A 24,026-nucleotide genomic window follows, 5' to 3' on the forward strand; every position below is an offset into this window, starting at 1 on the left:
TATAGATGAAATACCACTATATACTAAAAAGCTAGTATAGATTGTCTATCATTGTTTTAATGAGGACAATAATGAGTCCATGTATTCAGTGGAATATCTTGTAAGTCTCAGGCATGTTTATCTCCATGTACATTCTAAGACTCACCCATAAAACTCCACCTGTCCCCATCACAAATATGCACATATATTTAATTACATGATCTGATTACACGTATTTTTATATTCTTGCAAATATTATTAAATTTATAGAGCAATGATTTCATTTCTCACTGTTCCAAAACCATGTGCACATATATACTAATATTCATATAAATACACTATATAAAATATGGGCTATGTAGATCAAAACTAATACACCAGAACAAACGAGCGAAAGGAGAACACCGAGGATGGCAGTTGTTAGCCATCTCCCAGACATCCTTGCTGTGGCCCACAGATCAACTCCTGCTTTTCTTCCAGATTCCACATTCTTCATTCCCATAAGCAGTAGTATTATACTTCTGTACTTTCCCCGTGACTGAGTATCTACTAAGCACCTAGTAGGTGATAAGAATGGAAGACTCAGAATTAGACAAGACACATAGGCTAGATTGAATAAAAAAGTGAGAAAATCAAGGATCACCTCAGCTGGTGGCTCGTAATCGAGGAATGGGCGAATAAACAGTACAGAGAAAGGAGCACATAACTCACTAAGGGATATTCAGGAACATTATTAAGAGCTAGGACAACTTGAATTAAGACTTCACAGGTAACTAGGAGCTGGTAAGTGGAAGATATGAGAACCAGGAGAAAAGACCAAAAGTCAAGGAAAGGTGAAAAGAGTTTGTTATGACAAAAAATCTAAGCTATGATTAGTTACTGCAATTGAGAGTTAAATGTAGTGGTTAAAATCTTGGCAGCCATTGCTGAAAAGTTACATAGGTCTCAGTACCTATGTAATTATGTGAATTATATGAATTATATGAATCTTCCAGAATGTATTAGGAAAATATTTTATTTTTATTTTTATTATTCCAGTATAGTTAATATACAATGTTATATTAGTTGCAGGTGTACAATATAGTGACTCATTGATTCTACGTATAACTCATGGCTAATCAGGATGAGTGTTCTCTTAATCTCCTTCACCTATTTCACCCATCTTTCTACCCACCTCCCCTCTGCTAACTATCCGTTCTGTATTTTAGTATCCTTTGGGTAAGTAGTAGTACAATTGCTGGATCGTAGGGTAGTTGTATTTTTAACTTTTTGAAGAACCTCCATACTGTTTTCCCAAGTAGCTATACCAGTTTGCATTCCTACCAGCAGTGTAAGAGGGTTCCCCTTTCTCCACATCCTCACCAACATCTGTTAACTGAGTTGTTAATTTTAGCTATTCTGACAGGTTTGAGATGGTATCTCATTGTAGTTTTGATTTGTATTTCCCTGATGATGAGTGATGTTGAGCATCTTTTCATGTGTCTGTTGGCCATCTGGAGGTCTTCTTTGGAGAAATGTCTATTCATATTTTCTGCCCATTTCTTCACTGGATTAGTGGGGTGTTGAGTTTGAGAAGTTCTTTATAGCTTTGGAATCCTAACTCTTCATCAGATATGTCATTTGCAGGTATCTTCTCCCATTCCATTGGTTCCCTTTTAGTTTTGCTGATTGTTTCCTTTGCTGTGTAGCAGTTTTTTTATCTTCATGAGATCCCAATAGTTCATGTTTGCTGTTGTTTCCCTTGCCTCTGGAGACATGTCTGGTAAGAAGTTGCTGTGGCTGAGATCAAAGAGGTTGCTGCCTATGTTGTCCTCTAGGGTTTTGATGGTTTCATCACATTTAGGTCTTTCAACTATTTTGAATTTTTGTGTGTGTGTGTATGGTGTAAGACAATGGTCTTGTTTCATTCTTCTGAGTATTGCTATCCAGTTTTCCCAGCACCATCTGTTGAAAAGACTATCTTTTTCCCAGTGGATATTCCTTCCTGGTATTTTGACAGGGATGTGTTAAATTGCTTTGGGTAGTATAGACATTTTAACAACATTTGTTTTTCTAATCCATGAGCATGGAATGTTTTTCCGTTTCTTTGTATCTTCTTTAATTTCTTCCATAAGTGTTCTATAATTGTCAGAGTACAGATCTTTTACCTCTTTGGTTAGATTTATTTGTATATATCTTATAGTTTTGAGTGCAACTGTAAATGAAATTGAATCTTTGATTTCTCTTTCTACTGGTTCATTATTGATGCATAGAAATACAACAGATTTCTGTATGTTGATTTTATATCCTGTGACTTTACTGAATTTGTGTATCAGTTCTAGTAATTTTTTTGTGGAGTCTTTTGGGTTTTCTACATAGAGTATCATATCCTCTGCAAATAGTGAAAGTTTGACTTCATCCTTGCCAATTTGTATGCCTTTATTTCTTTTTGTTGCCTGATTGCTGAGGCTAGAACTTACAATACTATGTTAAATAACAATGGTGAGAGTGGACACGCCTGTCTTGTACCTGACCATAGAGGAAAAGCTGTCTTTCCCTAATGAGGATGATATTTGCTATGGGTCTTTCATGTATGGCCTCTGTGATGTTAAGAAATGTTCCATCTATCCATATTATAGTACTTTTCCAAATGTTTTTTCTGCATCTATTGAGAGGATCATCTGATTCTTATCCTTCCTTTTATTAATGTGATGTATCACTTTGACTGACTTGCAATTATTGAACCACTCTTCCAGCCCAGTAATATATCCTACTTGATCATTGAATGATTCTTTTAATGTACTACTAGATTCAATTTGCCAGTATTTTATTGAGAATTTTTGCATCCACGTTCATCAGAGATAGGGGCCTATAATTTTCTTTCTCACTGGGGTCTTTGTCTGGTTTTTGGAATCAAAGTAATGCTGGTCCTGAAGAATGAGTTTGACATTTTCCTTCCATTTCTGTTTTTTGAAACAACTTGAGAGGAATAGTTATTAACTCTTCTTTAAATGTTTGATAGAATTCCCCTTGGAAGCCATCTGACCCTGGACTTTTTTTCTTGGGAGATTTTTGATTACTGATTCCATTTCTTTGCTGGTTATGGGTCTGTTCAGATTTTCTTTTTTTTTTATTTAAAAAAAATTTTTTTTAATGTTTTATTTATTTCTGAGAGAGAGAGAGAGAGAGAGAGAGAGCAGGGGAGGGTCAGAGAGAGAGGGAGACACAGAATCTGAAACAGGCTCCAGGCTCTGAGCTGCCTGTCAGCACAGAGCCTGGCGTGGGGCTCAAACCCATGAACTGCGAGATCATGACCTGAACCGAAGTCAGACGCTCAACCAACTGAGCCACCCAGGTGCCCCAGGTCTGTTCAGATTTTCTATTTCTTCCTGTTTCAGCACAGGGAGTTGATAGTTTATTTGTTTTTTTCTAGGAATTTATTCCTTTCTTCCATATTGCCCAATTTGTTGGTGTACAATTTTCATAATTTCTCTTATAATTGTATTTCTGTGTTGTTGATCTCTCCTCTATCATTTGTGATTTTATTGATTTGGGGTCCTTTTTGATAAGTCTTGCTAGGGGGTTATCAACTTTATTAATTCTTTCAAAGAATCAGCTCCTTGTTTCATTGATCTGTTCTATGGTTTTTTCATTTGTTTGCTTCTATGCTAGTTTTTTCTTCTCTAATCTTTATTATTCTCCTTATTCTATTGGCTTTAGGCTTCATTTGTTGTTCTTTTTCTAGCTTCTTTATTTATAAGGTTAGGCTGTGTTTTTGAGATTTTTCTTGCTTCTTAAAGTAGACTTGTATAACTGTGTACTTCCCTTTTATGACCGCTGTTGCTGCATCCCAAAGGTTTTGGACTATTTTTTTCATTTCACTTATTTCTATGTGTTTTTCTATTTCTTCTTTAATTTCCTGGTTAACCCATTCATTCTTTAGCGGGATATTCCTTAACCTCCATATACTTACGGTCTTTCCAAATTTTTTCTTGTATTTGACGTAAACTTTCGTAATGTTGTCTTCAGAAAACATGCATGTATACCACTTTTCTATCTATCAGTGGATACTTGTGCTGCTTCTGTAATTTGGCTATTGTAAATAATGCTGCAATAAACCTAAGAATGCATATATCCTTTTGAATTTGTGTTTTCATATTCTGTGGGTCACTACCCAGTAGTGAAATTACTGGATCATCTGGTAATTCTCCTTTTAATTTTTTGAGGAATTTCCACACCGTCTTCCATATTGGCTGCACTAGTTTGCATTCCCACCAACAGTACGGAAGGGGTCCTTTGTTTCCACGTCCTCGCCAACGTTTGTTCCTTGCGTTTTTGAGTTTAGCCTTTTTGACAGGTGTGAAATAATATCTCATTGTGGTTTTGATTTGCATTTCCCTGATGAGTGACATTGCGTATCTTCTTCATGTATCTGCTAGCCATCTGTATTTCTTTTTTGGAGAAATGTCTGGTCATGTCTTCTGCCCATTTTTTAATTGGATTATTTGGTTTTTGGATATTGAGTTTTATAAGTTCTTTATATTTTTTGGATAAATAATACTTTATTGAATTTGTCATTTACAAATATCTTCTCCCATTCAGTAAGTTGTCCTTTAGTTTTGTCAAGTGTTTCCTTTGCTGTGCAGAAGCTTTTGATTTTTTTAATGTTTTATTTATTTCAGAGAGACAGGCAGCATGAGCAGGGGAGGGTCAGAGAGAGAGGGAGATACAGAATCTGAAAGAGGATCCAGGCTCTGAGCTAGCTGTCAGCACAGAGCCTGACGCAGGGCTCGAACGCACGAACCATGAGATCATGACCTGAGCCGAAGTCGGACTCTTAACCAACTGAGCCACCCAAGCGCCCCTGTGCAGAGGCTTTTAATTTTGATCTCACATTTAGTTCCTTAATCCATTTTGAGTTTATTTTTGTGTATGGTGAAAGTGGTCCAGTTTCATTCTTTTGCATGTAGCTGTCCTGTCCCAACACCATTTGTTGAAGAGACTTTTTCTCATTGCATATTCTCGCTTCTTCTGTCGAAGATTAATTTACCATATAATCATGGGTTTGTTTCTGGACTTTCTATACTATTCCATTGATCTATGTGTCTTTTTTTGTGCTCATGTCATACTGTTTTGATTTCTGTAGCTTAGTATTATAACCTGAAATCTGGAATTTTGAGACCTCCAGTGTTATTTTCTTTTTCAAGATTTCTTTGGATATTTAAGGTCTTTTGTGGTTCCGCATAAATTTTAGGATTCTTTGTTCTAGTTCTGTGGAAAATAATTTTGGTTTTTTGATAGGGATTGCATGAAATTTATAGATTGTTTTGGATAGTATGGACATTTATATAATATTTGTTCTTCCAACCCATGAACATAGAATATATTTCCAGGAGAAATATTTTCTTAACATTAAATTTAAAGATTAATGTATCATTCTTCGGGAGACAGTGAACCACACAATAGATAATTTCTTTAATTATATTATTTTTGTTGATGTTGTTAGTTAAGAAAAAAAGGTATTCTTCATGTGGCTCATTTTTATATTGACTGATGACAAATAGCCTAAGCCTTAATACGATTTGAGCTTTTTTAACGCCTTTCTTCTAGGAACTAGAATAATTTAGTACTGACACAAAGCTTCCTGATGGTTTGCCTTGACACTACTGATCAGCAAATCTACAGAAATTAATGGCCAGCAGATCTGCTGTCCTCTTGTTCTCAAGAGTCAATTGCCTCCATCAGGCTTTTGCTAAAAAGCTGTTTCCTTTAAGCTAATCACAATATCATAAACCCTGGGAAGGTTTTGGTTATTGAAAAAGCTAAAAGCACCAAAAGCAATGTATTAAGTAGTAGCCTAGTTTCCTTTGTTTGCAAAAAATACATGTGATTAGAAACCCCAGTTGACTGTCATAGAACAGTTCTACTGTCTCTGCCCATGACACTAGAGATTAAATGGGTGTCTAAATCTGTGTACCCAACAATTTACTTATGATAAATAATTAATCCATCTGTATTTTATTCTCATATGAAATAAAAATGATTGCTATAACATACTCCTGTAAACTCATTCTTAGAACTCCCTGAAAAAAAATTCTCATAAAAATCATTGAAAAGTACTTAGGAAGGTATAAAGAATAATGCAGTGCTTCATAATGCTCTTTTTTGTAAAACAAACAAACAAACAAGCAAATAAAAAATAAATCTATAGATCTTTAGTTATTATTTAAATCTAGGGGTGACTGAGTGGCTCAGTCGGTTAAGTGTCCAATTCTTCGTTTCAGCTAGGCTATGGTCTCATGGTTCATGGGATCGAGCCCCACATGGAACACAGAGCCTGCTTGGGATTCCCTCCCTTCCTCTCTGTTCCTTCCCAATTCACATTTGTTCCCTCTCTCTCTGCCCCTCCCTCTCTCTCTCCTTCTCAAATAAATAAATAAATAAATAAGCAAACAAACTTTAAATAAATAAATCTAATGTTGCTTCCGTCCATAAATATTGAAGTGCTTTCACATATAGTAATTCTAATAAAACTACCTAAAATGAGTCCTTAGTATCAATGTAGAATTTGAAGACTACGTTTTTTTTCCCAAATCAGGTATACTCACCAGTTTCAGAGCCATCAATAAACACATGCGTCCTGACATGCATCCTTTGTTTTTAAATACCAAGTGAAACTGTTTTTTTTTTTTTTTAATTCAAATTAACTAACATATAGTGTAGTCTTGGACTTAGGAGTGGAAACCTGTGATTCCTTTCTTACATATGACACCGCGTGCCCTCTAATGCCCTTCACGCATTTAACCTAACCCCAACCCATCTCCCCTCCAGCAGCCCTCAGTTTGTTCTCTATTTAAGAATCTCTTATGGTTTGCCTCCCTCTTTTTATCTTATTTTCCCTTCCCTTCCCTTTCCCTATGTTCATCTGTTGAGTTTCTCAAATTTCACAGATGAGTGAAATGATAAGATACCTGTCTGTCTCTGACTGACTTATTTTGCTTAGCATAATACCCTTTAGTTCCATCCACATTGTTGCAAATGACAAGATTTCATTCTTTTCATTGCTGAGTAGTATTCCATTGTATAAATACACTATATCATCTTTATCTATTCATCAATCAGTAGACATTTGGGCTCTTTCCATAATTTGGCTATTATTGATAGTGCTGCTATAAATATTGGGATGCATGTGCCCCTTCAAATTGGCATTTTTATATCCTTTGAATAAGTACCTAGTAGTGCAATTTCTGGGACACAGGGTAGCTCTATTTTTAATATTTTGGAGAGCCTCCTGCCTGGGTACTATGATGATCCCTGAACTAATCACTGAAACCACAGAGATGGAATAATAGGACTGCCTATGGTTGGCCAGCCTGGGCTAGCCATGTCTCGAAAGGGTTGGGACTGAGCATGACATTTTAATGGTTAGTCCAACAAGGACCATGTGAACTGAAGAGGAGAGCTTCTCCAAAGAAACATTCTGAATATGTCCGCCATATTTGTCTATTTTCTTGGAAAATGTAATGTACATGCCATAGTCAGATGCTTATTTTATCTGATGCAGAGAGAAGGGAAAATGTGGGGTGACTACAAGAAAATCCTACTTTTTAAACTCTTGAACTGATCCATCCGCAGATTATTTTCCCATTCGTGATTTTGAAATAGATCTAAATGTTCATACAATACCCTGGGTCATCTTGCTGCATGAAGCCTGGGACCTACTATGTGGAGGGCCTACTTGCAGAAATATTCAGTCCAGCTAGTTCCTCAAGTCGTGGGGTGGTCCCCACTCATTTACCCATCTATATCCTAAGATAGTTTAGCAGTGACTGTACCACAGATAGGTTTTAACATTTGCACATACACAGACTTTGTCCACTGGTTGTTCATATTAATCCTACTTTAGCTATTGCTTCAATGTAATTAATCTTTTCAAGGGAAAGCTTCTGATGTTTTGGAGTTATTTTCCCCAGTTTTTAATTTCTCCCTTGGTTATACTTTTATTTGGTATCTATCTTGTAGCATATAATGGAAGACTGTAATACTCTGTTTTATAGAAATTATTTGAGATTAGCAGGGTCCTACATACTTTTGACAAAATTGTCCCTTAACTCTCACAGATAAATATATTCTACCTTATCTTTTAAATAAGTGAAAAATAAAAATCTAGGACCTATTTTGTTATTCATACATTATTTTTAATCTAATTGAAATCATATGAGTACTTACAATCTGTTTGCTTTTGTTCTTTCCCCAGTTATTGTTTTTTATTTCTTATTTCCCTAATGATTTTACTGGATGTGATCTTCTTGTTATCTGTCTTAAATCTCGGTGGAAAAAAATAAAAATATTAGTGAATCAATAAATTATGCAAGCAAACCAAAATTACCCATGTATCCATTGCTCTTGTCCACTTCTGTCCTCAAAGAAAATAGAAAATATGTGGTCAGTGTCCTCTCAATGCTTTATATTCAGTAAAATTTATTTAATTATTACCTACTTACTAGATTTCAAAATCAGATTGCTCTTACACACACGCAAACATATTCATTAAATGCATTGATAGGCAAGTCAATTTATTATCAAATATTGTATTTCACTGATTACAAGATACAGTTGTAACTACGTAAAATACAAATATATCTTGCAGTTAGTGTCGTAAGAAAACATTGTGTCATAGCTTAATTGGCAATGTTTTTTCTTTCTAAGTGGCACAGGGAATAAGGACAAATCTTAAAATTAATGGAATTTTGAATTTGATGATACATAGTGCTCTAATTATCTTTCTTCATTTTCCTGAAGAGTTTCATTTACATGAAAATTCTGCTGATCAACATCATTTAAGAAGTCTAGATTTGGCTTAAAGATTCCCTTTTGTAAAACTAAGTTTATTTTTGTAATGTCAGTAGTCACTTCCTAATATATCTATTTTGTAAAATATAAATTTTGTTACTGTATTTCTTAATTCAGAGCACGCCTAGATTAACAACAAAATTCAGCCAACCTTTTCAGTTCTTTTTGTATGCACAAAAACCACTGGTGTCACTTAGATATTAGTAATTCATTTTTAAGATGTGGAAGTAATTTTATATGTTTCATTCAAAGTGAAGACAGTGTAATATTGAGAACCTGTAAGTCTTATATACAAAACTATTTACATTAATCTTGATAATTCAGTTATGACTCTCTTGCTTTAAATCTCTTTGGTATGTTTCTGTTCTGATTTAGTGCCTGGTTTAAAGATTAATGTTACAGGGTAATTTACTGCAGCTTCACAGATGGTATTTGAATCTTTGTAAATGGGCTTTGGAATCTGTGCACAATTCCATATAATGTTAGGTTAACATCAGTGTAAATGTGGAACTTAAAACGATTCTAAAAAATCAGGATAGAAATTTCATATTCCTTTTTTAAAAACCATAAATTTTGAGGGCATTTCATGGGCGAAGTATTTTGACTTCACTGGTGTGGTTACGATGTAATTAGCCCCTTATATTTGAAATCAGACTCTATATGTTGAAAATAAATATCAAAAATAAACTACCTTGTTTTAAACTATTCTAAAGTTCTCGTCACAGGAGAAGTTACTGTTCTTATTTTTACAGCTTCCTATATGAAATGCTTTATAGAATCCACAAACACACATTGCTTTTAGTGTCTCTCCTTTGATGTCTATAAAAGACCCATTCAACACTGGAGCTAAGTGCTCCTAATGTGTACAACAGAATTTGGCTGAAGTTATTTCAGGCTATTAGAGATAACCTTTCTCTACATGTCTTTTGAGGGAGAAACTGGTACCAACAATACCAGTTAAGCTGTAATTAGTGTAACTAACGACTAATATGAAAGAGCAGAGTAGAGGTCATTCTTAAGAATGTAAAGGTATTAGCAGGTTAAGGTTGTAGGGCATCCTATCCCCCAGCTTAATCTGTTGCCCTAGCTGGTGAGATTTGTTGAAGTCATCCGTGCCCTCTAACCCTGAGGTGTTGCTCTCTCATAATTTACTGGTCACATGCCAAGTTCCTCTTTCCTGTCTGGTGAGATGACTTTGGGAATGGCAAATTCATTGTAAAGTTCTTGTTGCAAATGCCTGCAGATCTTCAACCTTCTAATGTAGATAAAGGTTTACAGATTAATTTGCTTTAATGTTCTTGTCCTACCAGCCTCAGACTGTACGAAATTGTCATTTTGCTGCATTACAGAATATGATTTGTCGAGATCATTTAACATGTATTATGAGAGGAACGCTTAAAACCTGACTATTAAATCAGATGTTGTGTAACTGATTCTAATACATACTGAATATTCCACTTTTTATGGGCCTCTTCTTCAAATTTAATTGCCCACCAGTGGCTTTTGTTTATGTTTACAGTCAACTCAAATGCACTTAAAGGATAAGAATTTAACAGAGGAATGACCTTTTGTTTTCATGAGGGGTAGTTAACCCCTCTCTTCTAGCGTCTGGCTTTGGATTCTTTCTCATCTCATTACTTGATACCAACACATAAACACGAGGAATGCCATAGAACTTTAATCATTCTTTTCCTTTTCCCCTTAAAGTCATGCCTGAAAGATTTCTGTAGTTTCTTTCCACTTAGAAAAACTAGAAAGTTTTGGGCTATTTTGTTTGTTTGGTTTTTTAAGCAGTGAGCGGCAATGGGCGGGCAGCAAGACTGCCCTATGAAGAAAGAGTCAAAAGAAAATGTTTTTCCTTTCAACTTTTTGTGACTACCTTGGTCTCAGATTATAATTACTGTCACATATAATGATAGTTTTTTTCTTTAAACTGTAGATTATACAAGGCTCTTAGGTGGCTCAGTCACTTAAGCGTCTGACTTCTGCTCAGGTCATGATCTCACTGCTTGTGAGTTCAAGCCCCGTATCAGACTCTGTGCTGACAGCTCGGAACCCAGAACCTGCTTCAGATTCTATCTCTGTCTCTCTGCCCGCTCCCCCCCCCCCATGCTTGCACCTCTCTCTCTCTCTCTCTAAAATACAAAATAAAAGTATTTAAAAATTAAAAAAAAAATAAACTATAGATTATTTATTATCCATGAGGTAAGCCGGGGAAGTTCCCAGTAACTAAAGTTTTATGGTGGGGGGCATCAAACCACATAACCATGGAGAAAAGAACATTTAAAATTATCCCAGATCACAATCTAAATACTTAAAGAATGCAGACTTAAAAATCATGGTTCTCATTAAGTATCACAAGAAATAATTAAGATATATTTTTCCCATGAGTCCCCCATCTTACTGTTTTATATGCATACTTCTAGTGGTTCACGGATAAACCATTTTTTCTTTTAGTAGTCATTTGTTTATTCTAATAAGTATCAGAAAGGATATGAATAATATGTGAAAACCATTTAATGAATATTACTGCTTAGGATTAGACATATAGAAAAAATGAGTTGATATAAAGAAAGTACCAACTATTTTCATAGTAACAGTAGTTTGTACATATGGCAAAATGCCTGAAAGTATTATACAAATTAATGAAGTTAGGGAAGCAATGTTCTGCCTCAGTATGAAATTCTCTTATTTTTTCTTCTAACCAAGGACTCACGAAATACTCTTATCCCTTTACTTCTATGTGCTATCTATTGGTTGTCATTTAATTTATATATATGTATGTGTATATTTGGTAGTTTCATCTTTTGCTTCTAAAACAAGCCAGCTTCTCTGGACTTCAGTCTTAGACTAGATGATGTCTGTGGTTCCTGTCCAGCAGGGTTATCAGTCGTTGGCTGTTAAGTTCCTCCTGGTCAGGAACCACATATGTATAACTCAATGTAAGTAGTAGTACAGTGACAGTCCCAAATCCTATGAATATGTGTGTTCTTACTGATTGAGTCACGTGTTCTAATCACAAATTTAAGAATGCTTTTGCTTATCCATGTGCATGCCCCAATTTATTTTTTTCCAAACTAACAATTTTTATTTTAATTATCATATCAATAATTTTAAACTTTTTGTAAAGAAAGAGCAGACTACTGCTACTTAAGGTTTACACAGACACTGATCGTTTTTCATGGTAGGATTTCCTGAGCAATGACACCAAGGACAGTATTGGAAAGTCTTATTTTTTTCCTGTTCTCTACTGACTTACTATTAACTATGAGAGGAGGACATCAAAGCTGAACTGACTTCAAAGCCTGTCGCACTCACAGTTCCCAGCTATTACTGTACCCGGCCCTTCACCCGAGCAGCGAGCAGCGGGGCTTACAAGCTGCTGTCCCAGGTTCCATCCCCTGCTTCCCGGCTTCTCCTTTTCCAAACCTATCAAATTAAAGACTACTCTTTAAATGAATCTTGAAGTTAAACCAGTCCAGGGAGTTGGCATATTTGCTTAATTTCAAGATTTCACCATTAATGAGTAGATCGTATTTATTATTTATTTATTTATCTATTCATTCATTCATTCATCCACCCATTCATTCATTCACCTTTTCCCAGAGTGATGCCTTTAACCACAGGGCTTGGGCTCTGTTCACATTATGTCCTTCATTATATTTTTTTCAAAAGTATACTATACACATGTAGGTAAGATTGTGTGTGCACCTTCCACTTTAGTTAGGCATCACAGAATGAAAACTTAAAAGGTGAGTCTGGTAGGGGCACCTGGGTGGCTCAGTCATTTAAGCCTCCAACTTCAGCTCAGGTCATGATCTCATGGTTCGTGGGTTCGAGCCCGCGGTCAGGCTCTGTGCTGACAGCTAGCTCAGAGTCTGGAGCCTGCTTCAGATTCTATGTCTCCCTCTTTCTCTGACCCTTCCCTGCTTATGGTGTCTGTCTGTCTGTCTGTCTCTCTCTCTCTCTCTCTCCCAGAAATTTAAAGAAAAAAAATTTTTAAAAAATTTTTTTAAAAAGGGTGAGTCTGGTAGTTGGCCCTGTAAATCAATGAAGTTAAAAGATATGAAATCTAATGCACTGATTGTCCATCAGAATACCTAAGTGTAATTTTTGGAAAAACGTGCTTTCTCTAGTAAGAGAAACACATGAATATATAGTTTACCAATTATGTGCAAATTAACATTTTCATTAATTTTTAATAGTATTAACTTAAATGTTCAAGTTCATCCCATACTCCTAACCAAGTAATTACTAAAATATCGCACAGGGCAGTGTCTTGAGAACCGTACAACTAGCATCCCCTGAAGATTTTCAGTTTTTCTTTTAATTTTTTTTTATGTTTATTTATTTTTGAGAGAGAGACAGAGAGACAGAGACAGAGTGTGAGCAGGAGAGGGGCAGAGACAGAGAGACAGACAGAATCCAAGGCTCTGAGCTGTCAGCACAGGGCTCAATGTGGGGCTCGAGGACCATGAGATCATGATCTGAGCCAAAGTCAGACACTTAACCATCTGATCCACCCAGGCGCCCCTTCAGTTTTTTCTTTTAATAGCCGCAGCTCTTGAAATCGAGCAGATACCATCCAGATCTTCAAGCTCTTGCACCAAAGGAACTCACAGAAGATTTAATGATTTAGCTGTTCTCAACCCTGAACCATACGTGATGTGCTGAATACTTTATGACAAAGGCTTTGATTGTGGATTGTGGAAATTAAATAGGCTCACTATAATGATTGTATTGTTTCAGGCATGGAATGGGCTACATTATGAACTTGTGAGCCTTCTGTCTTTTGAAGCATTCAAGTAAAGGCTCAAAGACCACTTTTCACTAATAAGATAGAAGGAATTCTTACCTTTGTTAGAGATATATTAAATAATCTTTAATATCTATTTCAATGCTAGGATTCTGTGTTTCCAAAATTAAAGGATATGAGGGGGCACCTGGGTGCCTCAGTCAGTTAAGTGTCAAACCATTGATTTTGACTCAGGTCATGATCTACAGTTCGTGAGATGGAGCCCCTGTCCGGCTCTACGCTGACGACGGGGAAGCCACTTGGAATGGTCTCTCCCTGTCTCTCTGCCCCTTCCCCAGCTTGTGTGTGCATGCTGGCTCTCTCTCGTGCTCTCTCTCTCTTTCTCAAAATAAACATTTAAAAAAATAACATTAGGGGCGCCTGGGTGGCTTAGTCGGTTAAGTGTCCGACTTTCGCTTGGGTCATGATCTCGCGGTGTCGGAGTTTCAGTCTGTGACTCCCTCTCTCTCTGACCCTCCCCTGCTCACGCTGTCTCTCTCTCTCTCCTAGAAATAAATTTTAAAAAAAATTAATAAAAAATAAAAAAAATAATAAAAATAACATTAAAGGATATAAGGAAATGAAGAGTAAGTGATGGCAATAGCATGTGGCTCTTGACTGCGTTCCAGGAATTGGTCGGGTTTTCCAAAGAAGGATTTTTAAGTGGGTACCTTAAGTGGGTACTAAAAGGAAAAAGGCATGATGGCCTGAGTAGGTAAGGATAAACAGCAAAATAATGCATATCCCTTCTAGTGTTGAAGGTTGGAGAGAAAGGAACCTACTCTAAAATATCCAGAAGAGTGAGCATAAGCAAAATGAGAAAGGGAGCTTTTTAAATTTTTTTTATTTTTATTTATATTCACGTTAGTTAACATACAGTGTAATCTTGGCTTCAGGAGTAGAACCCAGTGATTCATTTCTTACACATGACACTTAGTGCTCATCCCAACTAGTGCCCTCCTTAATGCCCATCACTCATTTAATCTGTCTACCCACCCATCCACTCCTCCAGCAGCCCTCAGTTTGTTTGTATTTAAGAGTCTCTTATGGTTTGCCTCCTTCTCTCTTTTTATCTTATTTTCCCCTCTCTTGTTCATCTGAGTTTCTCAAATTTCACATATGAGTGAAATCATATGATATCGTTCTTTCTCTGACTTATTTTGCTTAGCATAATACCTTCTAGTTCCATCCACATTGTGGCAAATGGCAAGATTTCATTCTTTTTCATTGCCAAGTAGTATTCCCTTTGTGTGCGTGCGTGCGTGTGTGTGTGTGTGTGTGTGTGTGTGTGTGTGTGTGTGTAAAGGAGATACCACATCTTCTTGATCCATTCATCAGTCAATGGGTGTTTGGGGTCTTTCCATAACTTGGTTATTGTTGTTTAATTTTTTGATGAATCTCCATACTCTTTTCCAGAGTGCCTAGACCAGTTTGCCTTGAAAAAGGGAGCTTTTTTTAAAAGTGGGAACTAAAATGGGTTTTTAGGGTGCTAGAAATACAAGCCGAAGAATTTTATATCTGCATTACTTAAAGGAAGAGAACAAAATGGGTAGGAAAGTGAGAAGGTAAAATTTTCCTTTATTTGAGACAGGTAGTAGATGGACTTTCTGAGTGGTTCCATTTGACTTAGGAAGGAAACTCAATAAGCAGTTTCAGGAAGGATATAATGTGGTCACAGCACCCTGTGACCAAGATAACCTTTGCACACATAAGAATAAGACTAAGATGTGGTGGAAAAGTGCACTGAAGGGTTAACAGTAGAAATAGAAGGAATGTTTTGATCCTTTTTGTCTGAAGGAAATTTATTAGTTGATGCACCTCCACCCCTCCCTGGCCAGTTCTGCTTTGAGGAGCATAATTGCAAGGGACTAAAAAAAGCACAATGTGAGTAGAGAATGCTGAGTGTTGCAAACCAATATGTGGCTTTAGGACAGTTATTGTCCTGATCTCTCATCATTTACATATTAGATAGTTAAGTAGATAATTTTCGTGATCCTTCCTAGTGAGATTCTTTTTCTAAAGGCTTCATTCAGACTGAATTATATCCACACTTCATAGTCTAAGAGTTCAAACAGACTAGATGTTTCCACTTACAACACCTGGTTTACTTTGCACTGTAGATAATAGCCCTGGTAGAAAACTGATGACGATTTTGCGAAGATTATGACATTTTGAAGTATACAAAAGCTATGGAGAAATCTCCTGTGTGGGCAGGTAAGATGTGAAGATACGAGCGATGTGGAAGAAATTAAGTGGTGCTGAGAAAAGTGAAGGTGGACCCTTGCATTTGAGTTTATAGAAATGATTGGGTGTATAATGAAGACTTCCAAGAAAGAACCAGCATTGTTGCCTGAAGAGCAGAAACGAGGCGTTTACATCAGAAGTGAATCTATAGGTTTCATGTAGTGACAATAAAGTGATAGGGAAATCTCATCAATACATAGATGTTTTCGAGTGAAGAAGAGAAAGGTACTGCCAAAGAGCCTTTAGAGATCAGAAAAGGCTAGAAAATATAAAATCTACAAAGATAAAAACTGTGGAAAAATAATTTGAATTACCATGTAAATCTAAACTCAGTAACATGTTAAGATAATTTTACTCCCCAGAAATAAAATGTTTACCTTTCATTTACCGTTTTTTGTTGTTGTTAACATAATTAAGCAATTTCCAAAAATGTTCATTCTCATACTTTCCAAAAATGTTAACTCTCTCATTTCTTGGGAATGAATTATATATGTACTAGAATCATACTACTAACTGGGGATAATATTTGACTATTAACTGTGGTTACAGACTTTAAAGAGTCTACTTGCATACACAGTTAAATTATGATTTGTACACCTTGGTGTAATTTTTCTTCCAAGCTCTGGCTTTCTGGGTTTCTTGAATATCCATACCAAAACTCCTAATCACTACTCTGAGCCACGTTATACCCTCTGTTTTGAAATAAGAATATGAATTACATTTGATTCTTGAACAATATGTTTTAAACTGCTTGGGTACATGTATACAAGTATTTTTTTGATAAAAACAGTGTACAACTGGGGCATCTGGGTGAGTCCGTCAGTTGAGTATCCAGCTTCGACTCAGGTCATGATCTCACAGTTTGTGAGTTCAAGCCCTGCCTTGGGCTTGCTGCTATCATCACAGAGCCTGCTTCGGATCTTCTGTCCCCCTCTCTCTCCATCTTGCCTCAACTCCCACTTGAGCTCTCTCTCTCAAAAATAAAAAAATTTAATTTAAAACATTTTTTTAACAAACAGTACACATCTATAAATGTACTTCCTTTTCCTTATTATTTTCTTTTTTTAATGTTTATTTTTTTTAAAAAAACTTTAATGTTTATTTATTTTTGAGACAGAGAGAGATACAGCATGAATAGAGGAGGGATAGAGAGAGAGAGGGAGACACAGAATCCGAAGCAGACTCCAGGCTCTGAGCTGTCAGCAGAGAGCCCAACGTGGGGCTTGAACCCACAAACCACAAGATCGTGACCTGAGCCGAAGTCAGACATTCAACCGACAGAGCCACCCAGGCATCCCATTGTTTATTTATTTATTTTTGGAAAACAAAGACAAAGCGTGAGAGAGAGAGGGGCGGAGGGGGAGAGAATCACAAGCAGGCTCCACGCTGTCAGCACAGAGCCTGATGCGGTGCTCCAACCCATGGGTTGTGATTTCATGGCCTGGGCCAAAATCAAGAATCAGATATTTAATCGGCTGAGCCACCCAGGTGTCCCTCCTTATAAGTTTCTTAGTAACATTTTCTTTTCTCTAGCTTATTATATTGTAAGAATGCAGTATGTAATACATTTAACATACACCATATATGTTAATCACTGTTTATGTTATCAATAAGACTTTCAGTCTGCAGTATGCTATTAGTAGTCAGGTTTTGGGGAAGTTAGAAGTTATATGCAGATTGTCACCTGTGCAGGGGAGTGGTGCCCCTAACCCCTACATAGTTCAAGGGTCAACTGTTTACTGAAATGACCATATATAGCAACATTAATATTATTCAACACTCAAGATCATTATATTGCTATTTTCTGGCTGGGAACTTTATGCCTATCCTTCTACTCTTTTTTTTCTTAGGTTTATTTATTTATTTTGAGAGAGACAGAGAGAGTGTGAGTGCAAGAGGGGCAGAGAGAGGGAGAATCTCAGGCAGGCTCCACGTGGTTAGCACAGAGTCCAATATGAGGCTTGAACCCACAAAACTATCAGATCATGACCTGAGCCAAACTCAGGAGTTGGACACTTAACCTACCAAGCCACCCAGGAGCCCTGTGCTTGTTCTCTTCTAAATAGTGTATTTATCTATGAATGAAAATCGTCTTATAAATAACACATTCATGGAAAGTTAGAAATAAGTGTAATTCTCTGAATGTGTTGTATATAACAGTTTATACCTTCAGTACTGATTACTGCCATGCTCTCCCCAGCTAAGTGCCATTAATTCATTTACTTTTGGAATGAAGAATTCCAAAGAATTTTTCATATGTGAATTTCTATGTGTTCATGAACTGTTCAGCTTTCTTGTTTTTCGATGTATATGTGGCCCTTTGATGATTCCTAAAGCCAATTCTAACTCAAAAAAAAAAAAAAAAAAAGGAAGGGAAGGAACAGAAAGAAAGGGCGGGGAAACATTGTAGCAACAGTTCTGAACCCTTTGGCCCAAGTCCAGCTGACTGGCTGTTTTGCCACACTTAGTTCCACATCGCTGAGTTGAGATGGCAGAAGACGCAGTGCTTTGTGCTGACCTGTTGGTCATGACCACTCCTACTTCATTCTCAACATTTTCATACTAATCTACTTACACACATAATGTACTTCTGCAGTAGTAAAAGAAGACGTAAAAATCTAGAATCAATTAACCAGTGAAGTATCTTGGGATCCATTGAGACTTTTTTTCCTTTAGTGTTATAATTTGAAGCATTTGTTCAATAGGTACCATCTCATCCTATGCTTCACATGTGAAAGGAGACATTCAAAAAAAGTCTCTAAAACCTAAATTAAATACATATATCAAACTATCACCATAAATAGCATATATTTCTTTGGCCTAAAGCATATACTTTAGCCTTTATTTAAAAAAAAAAAAAAAAGAGCTGCTTCATGAATGGCTGATTGTACTGTGCATGTTGAATCAGAATGTCAGAATCTTCTAAATAAATCGTTATTATGGAATATGCCAGAACTTCAGCTCTGAATTTATATAATTCATTCCATTGTAGTTTTTTTTTCATTGAAGAATACATTTTTCTGCCATAAATTGCACTGAGTATGAACAGCAGAGTCATTTGAGGTTCATTGAAAATATAGGAGAACATCATGTTTCCTGTCCTTTTGTTAAACTTGGCATATTGATTTTTTTTGCACAGCTTGCAGCACAGAAATGTGATATACAGCTATGGCAAGACAAGCTAACCACATGTGAATTTGTTAAGTACTGCTGGATTAGCAGAAATTGTCTGACTGTGCAAATAGCGAGATCTGACTTCTCCAGGAACTCTTTATGACTTAATCAATTAAAATAACAAGTTTTTGTTTTATTGCCCAGAATAAATCATTAGCAAAATTCATTTTCTCCTCCTCTCTCATTTGTAGGATGTTTACATTCATTTGGTTTATGTATTTCAAGCAAAGCAATAAATATGTAGAATTTGAACCAAAAATTCAAAGCCAAATCTAGGAAGATAAAGATATAACAAACGTTACCTATTATTTTCATGATGATTCATAAATTTTGTTAAGAGTAAGATTCTCGATTTTTATTTAAATTCTCCATTCCTTCTTTTTTTAATATCTCTTTAGTGTTCATGCTTTTGTTCCCTTTAGACTCCAAGGCGGCAAGGATTTGGATTTGTCTAATACGTCTTACTGCATTTAAATATAGAACCGTGTGGAAATGGTGTCTGTGGAGTAGGGCTAGTTTGCTCTTCTTCTCACCTTATTAAACCCCCTCTTTAAATGCATCCATTATGTAGTCCACCTTGCCTGACTTCAAAGAGTAGAGATGGAGAGAGGATGAGCAATAACTCAGCAGAGTGGGTTAGCCATGGTTTCTTAGAAATGCTAATGCATTACCTATCAGGTTTATAAAGTTCTCTGAGTTCTCTTGGAAGCAGATAAACCATTGTGTGGTTTTCCATAGATCAAAGCTGGCAGCCTATCGAAAGCTAGGAAACATCCTTAATATCATGTACACAGGATCATGTTGTCACCTGCCTTTTAAGGAAATACTTTGTGTATAACATCTTAATACCTCCAAATTTAGTTTTCCTTTATCAACATTTTTTATCAACTTTTTTTTAATTTGCCCTACTTGTTCTCATTAGTTATAAACAAGTGGATATCTTATGAGATTGCATGCCACATTTATTAGAAACAAGTCTTTTTAAATTATCTGGTAAATGCACAAAGCATGAGTTGTTCCCCTAATAAAAAGGGGGAAAGGGGTCAGAGCAAAGAAGAAAGTGCCACTGGTTTGTGTTAGGTGACACTGTGTCCTGCTTGTCTAATTTGATTACACAGAACCCCTGAAGCCTCAGGCAAAGCTGATTGTAGCTATAATCAGCTTCTTAACCTTTTGAGAACTAACGTAAACACTACCTAGCAGTGGTTAATTATGTTGCTCTGCTGCACACTACAAAGTGCAAAGGTAAAAGTGTAGAACTCTGGTAACACATGTTGTGACAAAATTTAACAAGATGACTTAAGGGGATTGCAGCAGAATGCAGTTATGTATTTGTGATACATTTTTAAATTAATAAAGAGATTTAAGGGTGCTTTAAATTTTTTTCAGGCTATAGTTTTTCTTAAGTTGTATCCAAAAGTGCTAAAAATTGGTGTACTACTTTTAGCTTTCAGCTGTCCTTACATTTGTCCTTTTCTCTGAAATCCTCTTTTGATTATACGTGTATATATATGAGAAACACAAATATATTCCTGTACTCTCATTCTTTCATTTTCAAAGTAAACAAAGGTGGTTGCCATATTCATATAAGTAGAGTAAAATCCTCTTGGTTTGCTTTTGTAGATAGTAAAGATTCATTAGGGAAAGAATGGAATTTCTTTACAGTTAAATGGAATGTTGTGGTTCTATAGGCAAGAACCTAACTTTTTGATTTAAGACAGTAGCTCTTGATGTAAGAATCTGATGTGTCATATGGGAAATTAATATGTAAGATGATTTTACTGTCTGTCATTGGTGTAATTCTAGGGTAGTGATGTGACTAATGGGGTAGAGAACCATAAAGATTGACTAATGTACTTATCAAGGCTATCTCCTCAAAGTCTTACTTGCTGGGAAAAGTCCACTAGGAATATTCTCCTTCAGGTGAATGCAGGTGACCAGGAGAGTATATGGAGCCGGAAACCGTACCCCATATTCTTGAACTCTATACCAGCAATTTTACTGAAATTTTACTGAAATTTCATACCTCGAAAAAATTCTGAAGGGTAGAATGTTAATGCTCCCCAGTGACACACATTATAATCAGTCACTCTGTGTGGAATTAAAATGGAGTGGGAGGGGAAGGTTTTTTTAAATCTAAGGTCAGTTCCTCATAAATAACGTGAATAGGCCACATGCTTACATTACACAACATAGTTCATGCTGTGCTTACAGTAAGCTTAAAAACTACTTGTAAAGAAGTAGATGTGGAGAGGAGAGCATCATGAGGCCTTTCACAGTTTCTGAGGCATTGGGCAGCACCCACTGTTCCACACAGCCAGCGCCTTTGGGTAAACTTGGCCTCGTGGTAAATAAATAACTAACATGGTCTCATTAATATATAACTTAAGTTCATTAACTTAAGAGCCACCCAAAAGGAGGAGTTCAGTAGGCTTTGTAGCCACATATAATACTATGGGATAAGTGAAGCCTGAGAGCAGATAACTGGACATTTTGGGCCTCTTGCAAAAATGTTTTAACTGAATCATTTTCTCTGTTTTGTAATCAGCTTGTTGAAAGAAATTATTATATAAACATATCCTACTCTAAAAGATATCTGCTCTAGGTGTCTTTTAGATGGCATGCTTTTTATTTTATGGCACATACTACAAAAATATAATACTTTTTGAGTATTCTGGTGTGGACGGAGGAGACTGCTCAAGGATGGAGGCTTCAGGCAGAGCAGCTCCAGCTGTCCCTGGTCCCCTCAGCTGTCCTGAGGACAGAAGCAGCACTGTCTCTGCACTCCTGTATACCATTCAGGACCCACTACAGGCCAAGTGGCGGCTGATTTAGAGACACTAATTTACTGTATTTTACGATGTCTTCTCTTAGGAGGACCCATAGGAGAAATCCTTCCCAGAACTCCCATTTTTCCCCAAGCAATTATTTCTTTTCATCTTATGTCAATGACAATCTTATACTATGTGATTGCATTGATTCCCAAACTTTGCTCTGCAGAGCATTACTTGAGGAGCCAAGGCCTCTTTGCTATCACAGTACAATCACAGTGTCTAGGGTGGGAGCCAGGCATCAGCCTTTTGCAGAGATCCCCAGGTAGTCAGTCCCCAGTTTTTCCCCAAGTCTGGGCTTTCACCATTTGGAGGCTTAAAGCTAAATTTCCATCGCATCTGTAGCAACTACATAGGACTAATCACATCCATTTATTATTTTCTCGTCCATTTTTGCTCTTGCCTTGACTTCTTCAAATATTTTTGTGTTTTCATACAACTTTATATTGTGTTCAGGGGCACCTGGGTGGCTCAGTCGGTTAAGCATCCATCTTTGGCTCAGGTCATGTTCCCATGGTTCATGAGTTTGAGCCCCCGCAGTGGGCTCTGTGCTGACAGCTCAGAGCCTGGAGCCTGCCTCGGATTCTGGGTCTCCCTGTCTCTCTGCCCCTCCCCCACTCATGCTCTGTCTCTCTCCATCTCTCAAAAATGAATAAATGTTAAAAAAATGTTTAAATAAAAAAGCTTTATATTGTGTTCATTTTTTTTAAATATCATTAGTGAAATAGAATTTACATACTATAAAATAATTTCATTGTATGTGTACAACTGAGTATTTTCTAGCTAACTTAAAGTTGTGCAACCATCACCATGATCCAATTTTATGGTATTTTCATCACCCCCAAAAGTTTATGTGTGCCCCTTTGCTGTTTCCACCCACAGCCCCAGACAGTGATCTACTATCTCTGTGTATCATATAAATGGAATCAAAGACTATGTGGTATTTTCTGTCTGGTTTCTTCTGCTTACAATGTTTGTAAGATTCAGACACATTCTTGCATGTACCAGTAGTTCATTCTTTTTTGTTGCTGAGTAGTATTCCATTGTTTAGATATGCTAGATTGTGTCTGTCCATTTACCAGTTGATGGATATTTGACTGATTTTAATTTGGAGCTATTATGTATAATGCTGCAATGAACATTCAAATTTGAATCAGTCCAGACCTGTTTTCATTTATATTAAGTATATACTTAGGAGTGGAAGTATTAGGTCATATGGTAAGTTTATATTTAGCTCTTTAAGGAACTGGAAAACTATTTTTCATAGTGGCAGCACCATTTTACACTCATACCAGCAAAGCATAGGAGTTCCAGTTTTTCCACATTCACAATAATGCTTGGTATATCAGTCTTTTTGATTATAGCCATTCTAGTAGGTTTGTGATATTTAAATTAGTATTTCCCTAACGACTACTTAATATTAAATGCCTTTTTGTGTGTTTATTAGTCATATGTATATCTTCTTTGATGAAATTCTCTGTTTTAATCTGATGTTTGTCTTATTATTGAGTTGAAGGAATTCTTTATATATTCTAGATACAAGTCTCTTATGATATATGTGATGTATGAATATTTTATCCCAGGCTGAGGCTTGTTGTTGGGTTTTTTTTTCTCTTTGCTGTCTTTTGAAGAGAGAAGTTTTTATGAGTTCAAAATCTGAGGAAGTTTAATTTATTATTTTTATGAGTTATATTTTTGGCATCATATCTAAGAAATCTTTGCCAACTGCAAGATCACAAATGTTATCTACTATGTTTTGTTGTGGAAGTTTTACAGTTTTTTCTCTTACATTTAAGTATGACTCATTTTGAGCTCATTTTTGTGTATGGTGTGTGGTAAGGATCTAAGGTCATTTTCTGGCATATGGATATATAATTTTCCCCAAAGCACTTGTTGAAAACACTATCCCTTTCCTCGCTGAATTGCCTTGGACCTTTCTTGAAAATCAACAGAACATCAAGTAATGGTTTATGAATACATGTTATCTTCTCTTCCATTGATCTCTATGTCTGTTTTTTACACTAGTACTACTCAGGTTTGAATACTGTAGCTTCATCATAAATGTTGAAACTACAATGTTATTCTTTATTTGGATCATCTGTAAATTCTGCCGGCAATTTTTTTTCTGGTTTTCTTACACTTCTTTTGTTAAATTTATTCTTTTTGAGGAT

General features: G+C 36.2%; 1 protein-coding gene across 8 annotated transcripts in view; it reads left to right on the forward strand.

Annotated features, from left to right (window-relative positions):
* The window catches only part of FAM172A (family with sequence similarity 172 member A), a 429,946-nt gene that overhangs the window by 319,325 nt on the left and 86,595 nt on the right, over positions 1 to 24,026 (forward strand). The window contains exon 11 of one of the 8 annotated variants that reach the window (XM_039239373.1): positions 18,990 to 19,039. The exons of the other annotated variants lie outside the window; for them this stretch is intronic. Coding sequence (XP_039095304.1) covers positions 18,990 to 19,009 — 20 coding nt within the window. The 3' untranslated portion in view covers positions 19,010 to 19,039. Of the gene's footprint in view, positions 1 to 18,989; positions 19,040 to 24,026 lie in introns of those variants that run through there. 8 annotated transcript variants of the gene reach the window in all.

This window comes from Hyaena hyaena, unplaced genomic scaffold (assembly GCF_003009895.1).
Source record: "Hyaena hyaena isolate Hyena2069 unplaced genomic scaffold, ASM300989v1 scaffold_156, whole genome shotgun sequence".
NCBI classification, from domain to species: domain Eukaryota; kingdom Metazoa; phylum Chordata; class Mammalia; order Carnivora; family Hyaenidae; genus Hyaena; species Hyaena hyaena.